The following is a 13,758-nucleotide window of genomic DNA, read 5'->3' on the forward strand; positions in this document are numbered from 1 at the left end:
ACATAGTCAATAGTAAAACCTACGCACTCTAGAAAGAGGCACATATACATGTGGCATTTGTAACCCTGATAATTTGACCTTTGTAATCTCACCTGGTCAAGGGTTATTTAGGGACCGCGACGTGTTTGACTTTATCAGTTCGAGACACAGTTATCAGAAAACCTTTGCATGCTTATAATTGCCTTTGGAAACAGTTTTCTTAATTCCGACAAGGCTTTATATATTGAACGTTTTGTGCGTAGTGTCCGGAGAATTGGAGATGATTCGAATTATTATTTTGATGGCGTCATTGGTTTTGATAAACGGTAAGTACATAAACAAATGTTATCTATCAAAGACTTATTGAGGTGAAATTCTGTCTAGATAAGAGCGACACACTTAAAACAATAATGTCAAAGGTGATTATATGTTGGTGAAACTATATCGGCGGAACAATATCACTCACATAGGGCTAAACCATTTACTCACCTGACACATAGGGCTAAACCATTTAATTTCAGTGTGGAGTGAAGGGTAAAAAATATGTCCCCTCAGATTTAATGGCTGTCAGTGTTTCCTTTTTAAATTATTCTTTGATAAGAAATTTGCTTAATGAAATATTCTTAATCTATCTACCAGACGGGTGGTTATCAATATGAACTCACGGATTGTTACGGTATATCCATCTGTACCACGGATTGTTACGGTATATCCATCTGTACCACGAGAATTGTTACGGTATATTCATCTATTCCACGGATTGTTACGGTGTATCCATCTGTACCACGAGAATTGATTCGTTCAACGTATCATAATTTTCCTTTCCTCTTTCGTCTACCCCGGGCTGGTCTTTTTCTGAGCAACTCCTTGGGTGTTTCTAGAAAAGCAGACGATGCTTACCCTACCGGTGCACCTGGTTCATGCTCCTAGTTTTTAGTTGTCTGGGTTGCTCATTTACCTTTGTTTCTTTGTACGTACTACTTCGCACATGATTTAATTTTATGTTCTTTGTTGTGTACGCCTGTTTTCCTTGTCTGGTCATTGTCCCTGGATTGCGTTCCTTTAATATCCGTTAGAATCTCGGTTTCCTTGATTACTCTACCATACATTATTGTCTTTATTTTATATTTGTTCCCACGCACCCCAATTGGTAACTATTTGAAATTATTTATTTAATTAACTTGTTGTTCAACTTGTCATTAATTTTAATTAATCAATAAAAATGCTATTCATGTCATTGAATTTAATTCACGCACTGGACCTGGTAGGTTCTCCTTCAGTCTCGAGGGGATTACAAAATTTCTCCACTCGAGATAGTTAAACTGTAGATTTTAACCCATGAAGTTCAGCGAGTGTGTTAAATAAAAAAAAATTAACTACCGAGACTGGAGAAATCTTGTAACCCCCATGAGCATTGGAAGATAATATCTTTCTCCCATGAAATCTGTATAATACTCGGAAGTGTTAAATGGCGGGTAAACTCACGCAGAAATTTAACCCACCATCTGGTTGTGAAAAAGGCACGTGCATTTTTAATCAACGGCTAATAATATTTTATACCGCATCAGCTTTAAAACCATATTTTTTAATCCGGGGGAAGAGTTATTTCCCATTGACCTTGATACAAACAAAGTTTGAAAGTTATAAAAGTGAATCACATGTACTTAGCCGACACAGACTTGTGTTTGATTAATGCAAGACTATAAAAGAAGTTCAAAAATGAACTTGGCTATATATTTTTCTAAGGTTATTTCACATTGTTTTTATTATATGAAAATGAAATCATTAAGATGGATATGCTATATCATCAATAGTTGGTTATATTAGAGTGACAGGAGATGCCGGAGCCTTAAATTTAAAGTACACTTAAGGAGACCCTGACTACGACATGTGACCGTCGCTTACTCGTTTGAAATGTACAAGCAGAAAGTTCATAATAGCCGGTGACATAGTTACTAACCGTCAAGAATATCTATGCACATTTCATTTTAGTTCGCCACTCCCTTAATCCGCCTCAGGGACTCGTACGATATTTCCATGTGTTCTGTTTTAACTATAAAACCCTAGCGCATGCTTTGTTTATAATATTTTTAAGGAAAGTCTTTAAAAAGAGACAGTTGTTCACCTTATCCGAAGTCCTGCAGTACATCATGTGTTGCCATTGACGCAAGCGGTTGCGTAATTTGTGGATGTTCTTCCGGTACAGATCCTGCAGGAAGCGGAAGTCCTTCGGGTATGATATAGATTTACCATTTTGTCTGATCTCTAATGCAAATCGATGATTTTGGTGATTTCAGGGATTATCGTTTAACAGTGCAAACAGACATCATTTGACAATCATCGCCGCGACATTTGTTTCTCTCAATTTCGAGACCTGTAGATTTCAATGTCGACTGTTAATTCGTGGAACAGTAAATATTGTCCATCAGGTAAACGGAAGTGTTTCAGGTGTTTATGTTGTTCAAATTATTCGGTCTTTAGACTATGAAGTGTTGCCGGGAGTTTTGCAGGATTTATCTTCACCCGTCTCAGTGTTTGTGATGTCATAAACATAAACAGTGGCGGACGAAACCCAAACTGTATACGATAGAAAAAAGCCAATATCTCTGTTATGCCTTTTCTTTGCGATGGAATACTTTGTACAGTTACTTTTTCGACTATCTGAATCGATATAACCCTACTTGTAAAACTTACACTTTCAAACGCCTGCTAAACGAAACGTGTCAAAGACCTACATGCTACTTGATTGGAGCTCCTTGAAAATTTAATTTAATTGGTTGTGGTAGAAGAATGCCTTTTTCGCTGGTCTTGAAACTGTTTGACCAATAATATTACATGTATTTCGAATATCTGTTGCCTGCTCCCATATATGAAATTATCCTATATCAAATTTAGCAAATATGGTAAATGGTAACATAGCGTCAATATGCTTAAAAATAGAAACAAGGCTTCAGGTACGTTGAATATTCTTTGAATCAGGTGATCATTATTACCAATAAAAAATAAGAAGAATGTTTCACCATATGTAGTAATATCAATATGATTAATATTTTCGTACATATTGGCTTCCGTACAATATCAAAAGGAGCAATACCCCTGACAAAAAGAGAGGGAAAAAGAACAACATCCCAAAACTATTCACTAAAAAACGTATTAAAAATGTCTACTGTACACCGACAGCAGACTTGGTGGTAAAAGACACGTTAAGAATCCTGAGATATAGGTAAGCTTCCACCTTTTTGCAAACGTCTAGATCCGAAACTGGCATCATGAAACTGACGTTTACTATATTCTTATACAAGGCAAATCGGCACCACCGCAGAACAACAATGGATGTCCAGTGTATCCTAGTAACTGTCCCGGAAGTTGTTCGTCACTTAATGCTATGGGTTGCCCAATATGCAATTGTCAATCGGGTAAGGACAGCATGTACTGCGACAAACATCTTCTTTATTGACAAAGTAAGGATTTTTATGTATAACTTTTTTCATTTCAGGATTTGAATTAGCAAAACAGTATCATAACTTGCTTAGAAGGCTATGTTTTTAAATTGGTTCCAAAATCAGTAGAACCAACGATAAATAGATTGATCAGCAAAATACAAACCTCTTTACAAATCACTTGGAGACATCATATATCGCTGTTTCAGCAAAAAAGATGAAACAACAATTTAAGACAAAAATCTAGAGTACTTGGCAGATATTTTCTTTATTTTACCGACAATATGCTCGCCTAGGACGTGAAGATCGAGATCGTGGTTTAAATTGATCAATCAAGCATCATTTTGTTAGAAATGAGTCTAAACCATTTCTTAACCTGGCAGCCCAGGTAATATTTTCGTTCCATAAGTATCTCTCTATATCATAAGCTATTCTAGGGTCGCTTATGATATTTATGAGAGAACCAGATTAAACCATTTCTGAAATCACCCTCACAGAAATTGTCAAATAGTGACTTTAATTTTTTATCGACAACATATATTTGTCCTGTGTGAAGATCAATGATGATACCAATGGGTATTAGTTGTGCCTCTCCCAGGTTTTTACAAGTAAGATATTGGAACTAAACTATTTTGCCAAACACTAAAGTTATTATTCAAAAGTTTTAACTCATCAGGAAAACATTGATCGTGCGGCCATCTTTGTTGTAATGGATAGTAGATTGTTTATACTGTGGTAACTGACTCGGCTACAAAACCTATTTATAGCACCGCTCGTCGTAACCAAAGTATCTATCCAAAGAAATATAATTACTTCTTCAATCAGGCGTAAATATTAGCTCCATTTACTTTGCAGGGAACCAGTCCACACCTTTAAATGGTCCTCAGCAGATTGGTAGCGCCTGTCCTGCCTATCCTAAAGAATGTAAAGCTGCTGTTATAGATAATAATGGGTGTGTTATTTGTCAGAGTACGTAACCTATTCCGAATACTTGAAAATTAATCAAACTAGCAAAGATCGGAAGATATTTGGTCATGTGATAATGCCTGTTAAACTAGAACACGCATCCTTCAGGGTATTGTACGACGAATACGGTACACAGATCGACATGTCATGACGGATACGTACATTGTAATTAACATGACGTGTAGGATATATTACTCAGGTGAGCGTATCATGAGGAATATTTTTTAGATTGACATATCATGACGAATACTGACATATCATGACGGATACGTACTTTAGATTATAATTTGGCATGTCATGATTGAAATTTCCTTTGATTAACACATACATTATAAAACTAGGAGCATGTTGTAATCGAAGGGCCCAAAATTAATGAAGTGGAACATTTCATAAAAGACGAAAATAGGCCAAATCTAGAGAAAAAAAGTAAAACGAATAAAATTGAACATAAAAACAGCGACACTCACTTTGCCTTCCAAACATTATTTGGTATAAGTGTTCCACACAGTTGGTTAAACATTTCGAAGGTATAATCGACTGTTATATTTTTTCGGTCTATGAGGAAGTAACCACAATCACGTGGTGCACACTAAAAATTCTGCGCCATGGGCATTGAGGGTTGCTTAAAATTTAATTTAAGTATCAAAATTTAAGGAGTAAATCAGCAAAAAATGTTGATGACGTAATTCAGTTAAGCACACTGTACCGGATTTGGTACTCGGGCGGGTACAAAATTCTGATTTACATATCGTGTCAGATACAATATTCAGATCGACATATTCTGACGAATACACTATTCAGATTGACATACCGTGACGGATACGTTCCTCATGCATGTACAAACCTTTGTGATGTTTTGGACGGTTAACAAGATTTCCTGAAAGCATTTCCGAAAGTGTAGGATATTGAGCATTTAATGATAACATGAATATTTGCTAGAATTTGAAATAAAAAAAAATGAAAATATCTACTTTTTTCCTTTAGTCAGGTCTTTAAAAACTCGTTATTATTTTTTTAAAGTGTCATCAAGTTTCTATGTTTTTATTTCGGGAAAAATATTGATTAGTTTTAGCGCACGTTATAGCATCTCTTTTTTTCAGGGACGACCGACCAACATACAACTGCAATAAAACAAAATTCTCAAACAGGTAAATAAAACAGACAAAGTGGATTTCATTAGGTAAATTTTCCAAATTAAAATAAACAAATCTAAGTGGCCCTTATAAAACAAGACTTAAGTTTACTGTGCATGCATGGTTAATTCAAGTTTATCATGGTAAACGTAATTACCACTTTCAAAACTGATGAGCCACAATACTATTGATATTTTTGTATTTACTTCATGGTAGTGTATGTATTTATCTATTACAACACTAGTAGTTATCTCCTGGTCGTACAGGTTTTTAATGTGTACTGTTATATATCTACTTTCACCAGGTTATAGGGCTTCTGAAGATAATGATGTTCTTTTATTAAAGTGAATCTAGCCGTCAATACCGGACTGCACTATTTTTGTCTTCAATAGTACTATCAAGGGCGGGACCGGGTCCAAAAATTTAGTAAAAAAGGAGTTCCAGATGAGTTCCCAAAAGGGGGGGGTCCACGTTATTTGCTCATTTTTGTCCATATTTTGCTTGCGCATAATTAGAACGAAACAAATCATCGTAGTTTCAGAGTTAAAGTTTCACTTTATTATCATTCAAGACAAATAAGATATTGAATACTTGCTTTTTTATACTAAATGGTCTAATTGTTAGGATTAAAAGATAGAAATCTTGACTTTTCAAATTGCCAAAAATGTTGTTTGAACACATTAAATCCTTTGAATACTCATGAATAACCTGGAAGCCCGGGTAATATTTCTCTCAAATATAACCCCGGGTCACCAGTGACGTCTTCTGTCTTTTGATTGGCTGAGCGATTATAACGTTATTTTATTTACTTTTATACGTTCTAATATTCAAATGTAAAGGAAAATACGTTTAAATATTTTTTTTTCAAATTACTAATATCATATTTCAATACAATTGCACAATTATAATGTTAATTTAGATGAGCACATTTTTATTTTATTTCATAAACGGCAATTTACTCATATATTGTGCATTGCTGATGACGTGAGTCTTTATTTTAGCGATCCTAGGTAGCATATGATAACGACCTAGGAACCAGATTAGCTTTCTTGCGGGTTGATATCGACAGATTACTTCACACTGATGGTCTTAGTATAAAATGACGCTAATTCATTGAGCAAAGTATTGCAAAGCATTATTTGTCTTCAAACATTAAAGAACCAAAAACGGTTTATTTAAATATTATTGGATTCGGTGTTTTGGAATATTGTTGAATATTGTTGGCTGATCAAGATATCATATCACCGGAGTACCATTAATAAGACCATTTATTAACTGATGACTTAAAATACAATGTAAATTGCCCCTTTAATACAACAGGAGGTTTTAGCAACCATAATTTATACAGGGCAATTGCCCTGTATTAATTTAATACAGGGCACATGCCCTGTATTAATTCTGGCCCTGTATAAAAGTTAAACTTGTCCGCCAGCATCAAGAGATCTGGAGTGTTACAGTCTTCACTAGGAAATATGTCATACTGAGCTGTATTTAAAGGTTTGTACAGATAACTCCTGTTATTTTAAGTCATCAGTTAATAAAGGGATCATAAAATGGTTATTTTCATATTAATCCTGTATTATGTCCTCGTACAGTCGTATTGGGTTTCGACCACTTGTATTGGCCCTCGGCTTCGCCTCGGGCCAATACAAGTGATCTCAACCCAATACGACTGTACTTGGACATAATACAGGATTAATATGAAAATAACCATTTAATAACCCTATAATCTTTATTATCTAGGTACAGAATGTCCATCTTTTCCCAAAAATTGTCCAATGTCATGCGTTTCTTTGGATACCATGGGATGTGTTCTGTGTAACTGTCCAAATAATACCTCAGGTATGGTTAACTGCCACAAAAATACCTAAGGTATGGTTAACTGTCCAAATAATACCTCAGGTATGGTTAACTGCCACAAAAAATACCAAAGGTATGGTTAACTGTCCAAATAATACCTCAGGTATGGTTAACTGTCCAGATAATACCTCAGGTAATATTTAACTGCCAAAATAATACTAGTACCTCAGGTATGGTTAACTGTCCAAATGATATCTCGGGTAAGATTGAACTGTCCAAATAATACCTCAGTTATGGTTAACTGTCCAAATAATACCTCATGTAAGATTTAACTGCCAAAATAATGCCTCAGGTCTGGTTAACTGTCCAAATAATACTTCAGGTATAGTTAACTGTTCAAATAATACCTCATGTAAGATTAAACTGCCAAAATAATACCTCAGGTCTGGTTAACTGTCCAAATAATACTTTAGGTATGGTTAACTGTCCAAATAATAGCTCAGGTAAGATTGAGCTGTCCAAATAATACCTCTGGTAAGATTAAACTTTCCAAAAAGTACCCCGGGCAAAACAAAACTGTCAAATATTACTTCAGATAAGATTTAACTGCCAAAATAATACCTCAGGTCTGGTTAACTGTCCAAATAATACCTCAGGTATGGTCAACTGTCCAAATAATACCTCAGGTAAGATTAAACTGTCTAAAAAGTACCCCGGGCAAAACAAAACTGTCAAATATTACTTCAGATAAGATTAAACTGTCCAAATAATACCTCAGGTCTGGTTAACTATCCACATGATTGAACTGTTCAAATAATACCTCAGGTATGGTTAACTGTCTAAATAATACCTATGATACATAATACCTCTGATGTTATTAAAAATCATCAAGGAAACAGTCAACTGTACGTCCAAATAAAACGATATTAAGGTTAAATTGTCTGATTGTTTCAAGATCAAGGAAAACCTCGAATTCAGCGAGATCAAATTATTCTCATTTTGTTGGTATTTTGAAAATTAAAAACAAGTCCTTTAGAATAAGTCATTCATTCTCAGTTAAGTGGTTCATTTCCGTTAGAAATTAAACGAATGGCAGAGGAAAGAAAAATAGTAATACCTCAAAAATCAAACAAACACATTTACAGTAAATCAATGAAAAACATCAATATTGTCGTCACAGCTGAGATTTATGATCAAATATCTTGAGGTACCTTCACTAAATTAATGATAAATTAATTAAATTTAAATTCAAGAAATTAGAAATACAAAGTTATAAAGATTGAAACACTTATACGTTAAATTGAAATACCAATACAATATTTATCAAATATCTATTTTTTAAGCCAAGCAGAATGCCGGAAGTACGACCGGAAGCGTAAACCTAGTAAACGGCCCCGGATGTGCACCATTTGATCAGAATTCGTGTCAGACGAGTTGTATAAAGCACGATCATGATCATTGTCTGGTGTGTGACTGTTCAAACTCAACAGGTAAGGGAATAGACATTTTTATGTTTTTTAAAACTCAAAAGGAAAAGGGTTAGGCAGTTCTATGGGGTTTGTTCAAACTCAACAGGTTAGGGGATAGACATGTTTATTTGGTTTGCTCAAACTCAACAGGTTACGGGTAGACATTTTTATTGGGTTTGTTCAAACTCAACAGGTAATGGGGAGAGACATTTTTATTCGGTTTGTACAAACTCAACAGGTAATGGGGATAGACATTTGTATTGGGTTTGTACAAACTCAACAGGTAAAGGTTACGGGTAGACATTTGTAAGGGGTTTGTATAAACCCAACAGGTAAGGGAATAGACATTTTTATTGGGTTAGTTCAAACTCAACAGGTAAGTGGGGTAGACACTTTTATTGGGTTAGTTCAAACTCAACAGGTAAGTGGGGTAGACATTTTTATTGGGTTAGTTCAAACTCAACAGGTTACGGATAGACACTTTTATTAGGTTTGTTCAAACTCAACAAGTATGGGGTTGACAAATTTGAATACTTTCTGTTGGTAAAGACCAATTTCAGCGACGAATAATTGGTCCTATTACCGTTACATTACAAACTTTAAGTGGCAAAATTAAAAGAGAAATTATTATGGAAAAGTTTAGTCCAAGCTCCCTAATATAACATTGTTAATGTGTACAGTGAGGCAGTATTGGGATAGATGATAATACTTAGCTAGAAATCGACATAAAAATGTGGATGAGAGAATGTAAACTTTGTACATTACTAAATTCTATAAAAAAAAACATATAAAACTTTATAGTAAGTCTATACTTAAATATGTACTGTAGTTAGTCTAAAATTAGTAGAATCTATACTGGCTTAATCAAAATCGTGCAAAGTATCTCTTATTAACTTCTAAGTTTATAAAAAGGAAACATATAAAGGAAGCATTACCTGCAGTAAAATTGTGTCAACCAAAGATAGGGGCTAATTCATAAGGTGATAAATTCAGTCAACCAAAGAATGAGACCAATTTATAAAGCGGTAAATCTAGTCAAACAAAAGAGAGAGAGAGATCAATTTATAAAGTAGATTATTCAGTCAACAAAAGACTGAGACCAACTTATAAAGTGGTAAACAAGAGACCAATTAATTAAGTGGTTAATTAGGTCAACCAAAGACAGACCAATTTATAAAGTGATAAATATTTGAGTAATTGTTTGAGTTGACTTAAGATTAGAAAAATAACAGGCATGTTGAAATGTAACAAATGCACCAGCGAATAACTAAAATACAAAATAGTTAATAATTTCAGAGATTAACTAAAGGTCTCCAAAAAGTGAAAACCACACCTTTAAGTAAGCTTTGAAAGGCCCCGGAAACAAAAGTAATACAATCGGCGATGACAGAAAGTTGACAGTTATTTAAAATCAAACTCATCAGTAATAATATACTGACACAAAGACGGACACCTAATACAGCGGATACGTCTATGCTCCTTATGCCTTCGGACGTATGTACTTAACTTCCTAAAGATTAAGATTCTTACTCCTTTTAAAATAGACAGAAATTACTGTTTAAAACCAAGCTACAGCGACACCCATATCTATTTGTTTATATTCTGAAGGGAAAAAATGATCAATAAATCTATACTGGAAAGAACATAATAATTAACCCGAGTAATTCAGTCACTTTCCGTATCCAATTCCCTACTACTCTCGATAATAATAATGGTCTACCGAAGAGAATATGATACAATGACTGAATTATTTTTGTTGCATGATAAAGCGACAGGAAGCGGAAGTAAACAAACCGGAAGTCAAAGTGCAGGTGGATGTCCAGCTTTTGATGTCAGGAGTTGTGATACGAGCTGTGTAGAAATAGACAGTAGGGGCTGTCTGATTTGTAACTGTCCTCCGTCGACTACAGGTTAGTATATTAGTAGCTTATAGTAGCTTATTAGTAGCTTCATTAGTAGAGCGTCCCGGATGATCCATCGTCGGTTGTATCATTGAAGGGAAAGCACAGAAATACACTTCTCCTTAATATAGCAAAAAAAATGTTTGCCTGAGATGTTTACTTTTCAAAAATCAGTCTTGGATTTAAAAGGGAAGGTCCAGGAATACAATTCTCCTAAAAAGAATAATAACTGTTTGCTTGAAATCTTTACTTTTCAAAAATCAGGCGTGGATTTAAAGTGGAAAACCTAGGAATATACTTCTCGTTAATATAGCAAACAAATGGTAGATTATCCGCGCATTAAATATATTTCTTTTTGTTATAGAGATTTTATAAATTTTATAACTTAGGTTTGTACTATACAGGAGAAATAGGTTTTATTTTGTTTTTGATCCTTCAGAATAAAAATACCTTTTGTCATCAGTTAATCAGAGAAACATCCTAGTTATTTCAACAAAAAAAAAAACTACGCCAAATATATTCCATGTGTAGTTACATCTATATCAATCAATATCTCTTTCAAAATTAGAAAATATGTTTCAGTCAATTAATCAACTAAATATTCTATCATTTATGCAAAAATAAAGGTCTAGTTTTCAAATCAATTGAAAATTTGAGGAACTTCTGTTTTGGCCTGACAGTTTTTTAGTAAAACAATTTTCTTTAAGGAAATTAAACTTTAGTATTTTTCAGAATGTGTCAAGAAAAATTAAATGTGTTAAACATGTTCTATTAAAAAATGAGTCATTTTTTAAAGATAATTTCATTATATCTTATGATTGATAAACATGAAATGTATAGGGTAATAATTTTTACTAAGTGAAATCGCCGGGAAATTCAAATTGATTATTAATGTCTGTATAGGAAAATCTTATGATTATATTGGAAGTAATTTTCTTGTCATGGTAAAATTAGTTTTAATTTTAGAATAATTACAGTAAAAAGGGGAAAAATGAAAACAAGTAATGTTACACCCGAATGATCTAATGTATAGGCGTCATTTTCCCATGGGGTCTTCCAAATGATACTATTGATTTAATCCAAATAAACTACTTTTTGAATTCCTTCTTTTTAGCTCCCCTGAAGAGTCACTATATGCCCGTTGTTGTCGTCGTCGTCATCCGATGATAATTGGAGTTATTGTTCTCGAAAAGCCAACAAATGACTATGAATTATTATTTTATATTTTAAAAACCGGGTGGAAAACGAAGATGCTCTATATTGGTTTTTGTAACAATAGTACATTAAGCTTTAGAGTCCAATTTTGAATTCTTGAATAATAAGGCTGGAGTCTCTAGTTTCCATCAGATCTACTTCATCTATTTCAACAATATGTGTATGCAATACTAGTATAGTATAGTAGAAATGCAATTAAAATTCTGACTGTAAATTGCATATTGCTCATAGTTTGGTTTATTATATAGATTTGGGTATGGCTATCCATTTTTTTGCATTAATACATGTAAATTTAGGTTCAGGTATAAAATAATGGAGTAACCCCTTCCTGGGGCGCAGTATGAAATAATGCAGTAACCCCCTTCTGGGGCGCAGTATAAAATAATAGAGTAGTCCCCTCTTGGGATTCAGTATAAATACTTAAAAGAAAAAAATAAATGACATGGGAAATCAAGTTTGTTTTATTACAGTTTTATTTTACATAATTAAATCTTTGAAATTAGCTGTGTATACTCCTTTTTTTCACAAGAATAAATCATCTTCCAGTACTATAACAACTTTTTGATTTTGGGATCGTAGCTAGTATAAGCGGAAAATCCGGCAGTGGTTCTGGTGGGCAAAGCTCAGGAGGCTGTCCTGCTTTTGACCTTTCATCATGTGACATGAACTGTGTCTCCATAGATACACGTGGATGTCTTACCTGTGTATGTGTTTCCAGTACAGGTACGTATAGCATTCGGAACACTGATATAGCGAAACATCTATAAAATTACATGGTTTAATACAGCACTGATCTAGAACTTTATAACAAGTGTACATAACAGTGGTCAGACAGACTTAAGACATATAACCATTAATGTAATTACGATTTGCAACGGGTCTGTAGTGAGTATTAATTCTGGCAATTTATTTTATCTGGAACTTTGAACTATCATACACCACATTCCCCTTTCCCTTGGACATTCGTAAAGGCCGGAGAACAAAAATAGAAATATTCTGACGAATTTAACTTTCAACCTTGCACTGGCCACTGATATTTAATGCCATACTAACCTACAAATTATGAATGAAAACTTTACAGTCCATTAATGAAAATGAAAGAAAACTATTTACAATGTACGCAGTATGTCTTTACTGAACATAAGATAAAACGTACTTGCAATATCCGCCTTGATTCATAGTCACTGGATTTTTCGTTTTCAGCATCTGTTTCTCTCTTATCATCAGAAATTTCATCAATGCCATCTTCACAATTGTCCATATGGTTTTTGATACATCCATTAAAAGGTTTAACAAAAAAACTGTTACGCTGTGAAATTGTCCAGTCTTGATTTTCAACCGCCAGTTCTTCTCTTTTGACGACACGATATGGTTTATATTCAAATTTTGTTGAGAGTTTATTCTGCTTTGACTGTTTTTACGTTCATATTACAACTCATACGTTGTGCCAGAGCTTGCCGAAACTACGCAGACTTTTTGTATCACGCTAGAATTCTTACAAATAGGCTTCTGGAACAGGGTTATGTTGCTACAATATTTGAAGTCATCACTACAGAAGTTTTATGGTTTTCACCATGAACTCGTGGATCGCTACGGTCTATCCATCTCCGCCATGAAAACTGATTTGTTCAACGTGTCATTATTATCCTTTCCTCGGACTTGACTTTTTATGAGCAACTCGGCGGAGGTTTCTAGAAAAGCAGAGAACGCTTACCCTACCGATGCACCTGGTCCATGCTCCCAGGTTTTTTTTAGTGGAGTCCGAGTTCCTCATTTGCTTTTGTTACTTTGTATGTATGCTTTTAGTTACTTTATGCTCTTTTTTTGTGTATGTCGGTTTTGCATGTCTGGTCTT

The 13,758-nt window shown here is 34.2% G+C and overlaps 1 protein-coding gene across 1 annotated transcript in view; it reads left to right on the top strand.

The window, feature by feature from the left end:
* Window positions 1-1,447: 1,447 nt before the first annotated feature.
* Window positions 1,448-13,758, top strand: part of LOC148597576 (uncharacterized) — a 33,309-nt gene continuing 20,998 nt past the window's right edge. The window contains exons 1-7 of the mRNA XM_088563050.1: window positions 1,448-1,499; window positions 2,075-2,212; window positions 4,275-4,388; window positions 7,262-7,365; window positions 8,670-8,830; window positions 10,594-10,697; window positions 12,483-12,626. Of these exons, the coding sequence (XP_088419176.1) occupies window positions 1,448-1,499; window positions 2,075-2,212; window positions 4,275-4,388; window positions 7,262-7,365; window positions 8,670-8,830; window positions 10,594-10,697; window positions 12,483-12,626 (817 nt within the window). The remainder of the gene's footprint in view (window positions 1,500-2,074; window positions 2,213-4,274; window positions 4,389-7,261; window positions 7,366-8,669; window positions 8,831-10,593; window positions 10,698-12,482; window positions 12,627-13,758) is intronic.

Source organism: Perna viridis, chromosome 15 (genome assembly GCF_037379345.1).
Source record: "Perna viridis isolate PV_CMFRI_1.1 ecotype Kerala chromosome 15, ASM3737934v1, whole genome shotgun sequence".
In the NCBI taxonomy this organism is placed as follows: Eukaryota; Metazoa; Mollusca; class Bivalvia; order Mytilida; family Mytilidae; genus Perna; species Perna viridis.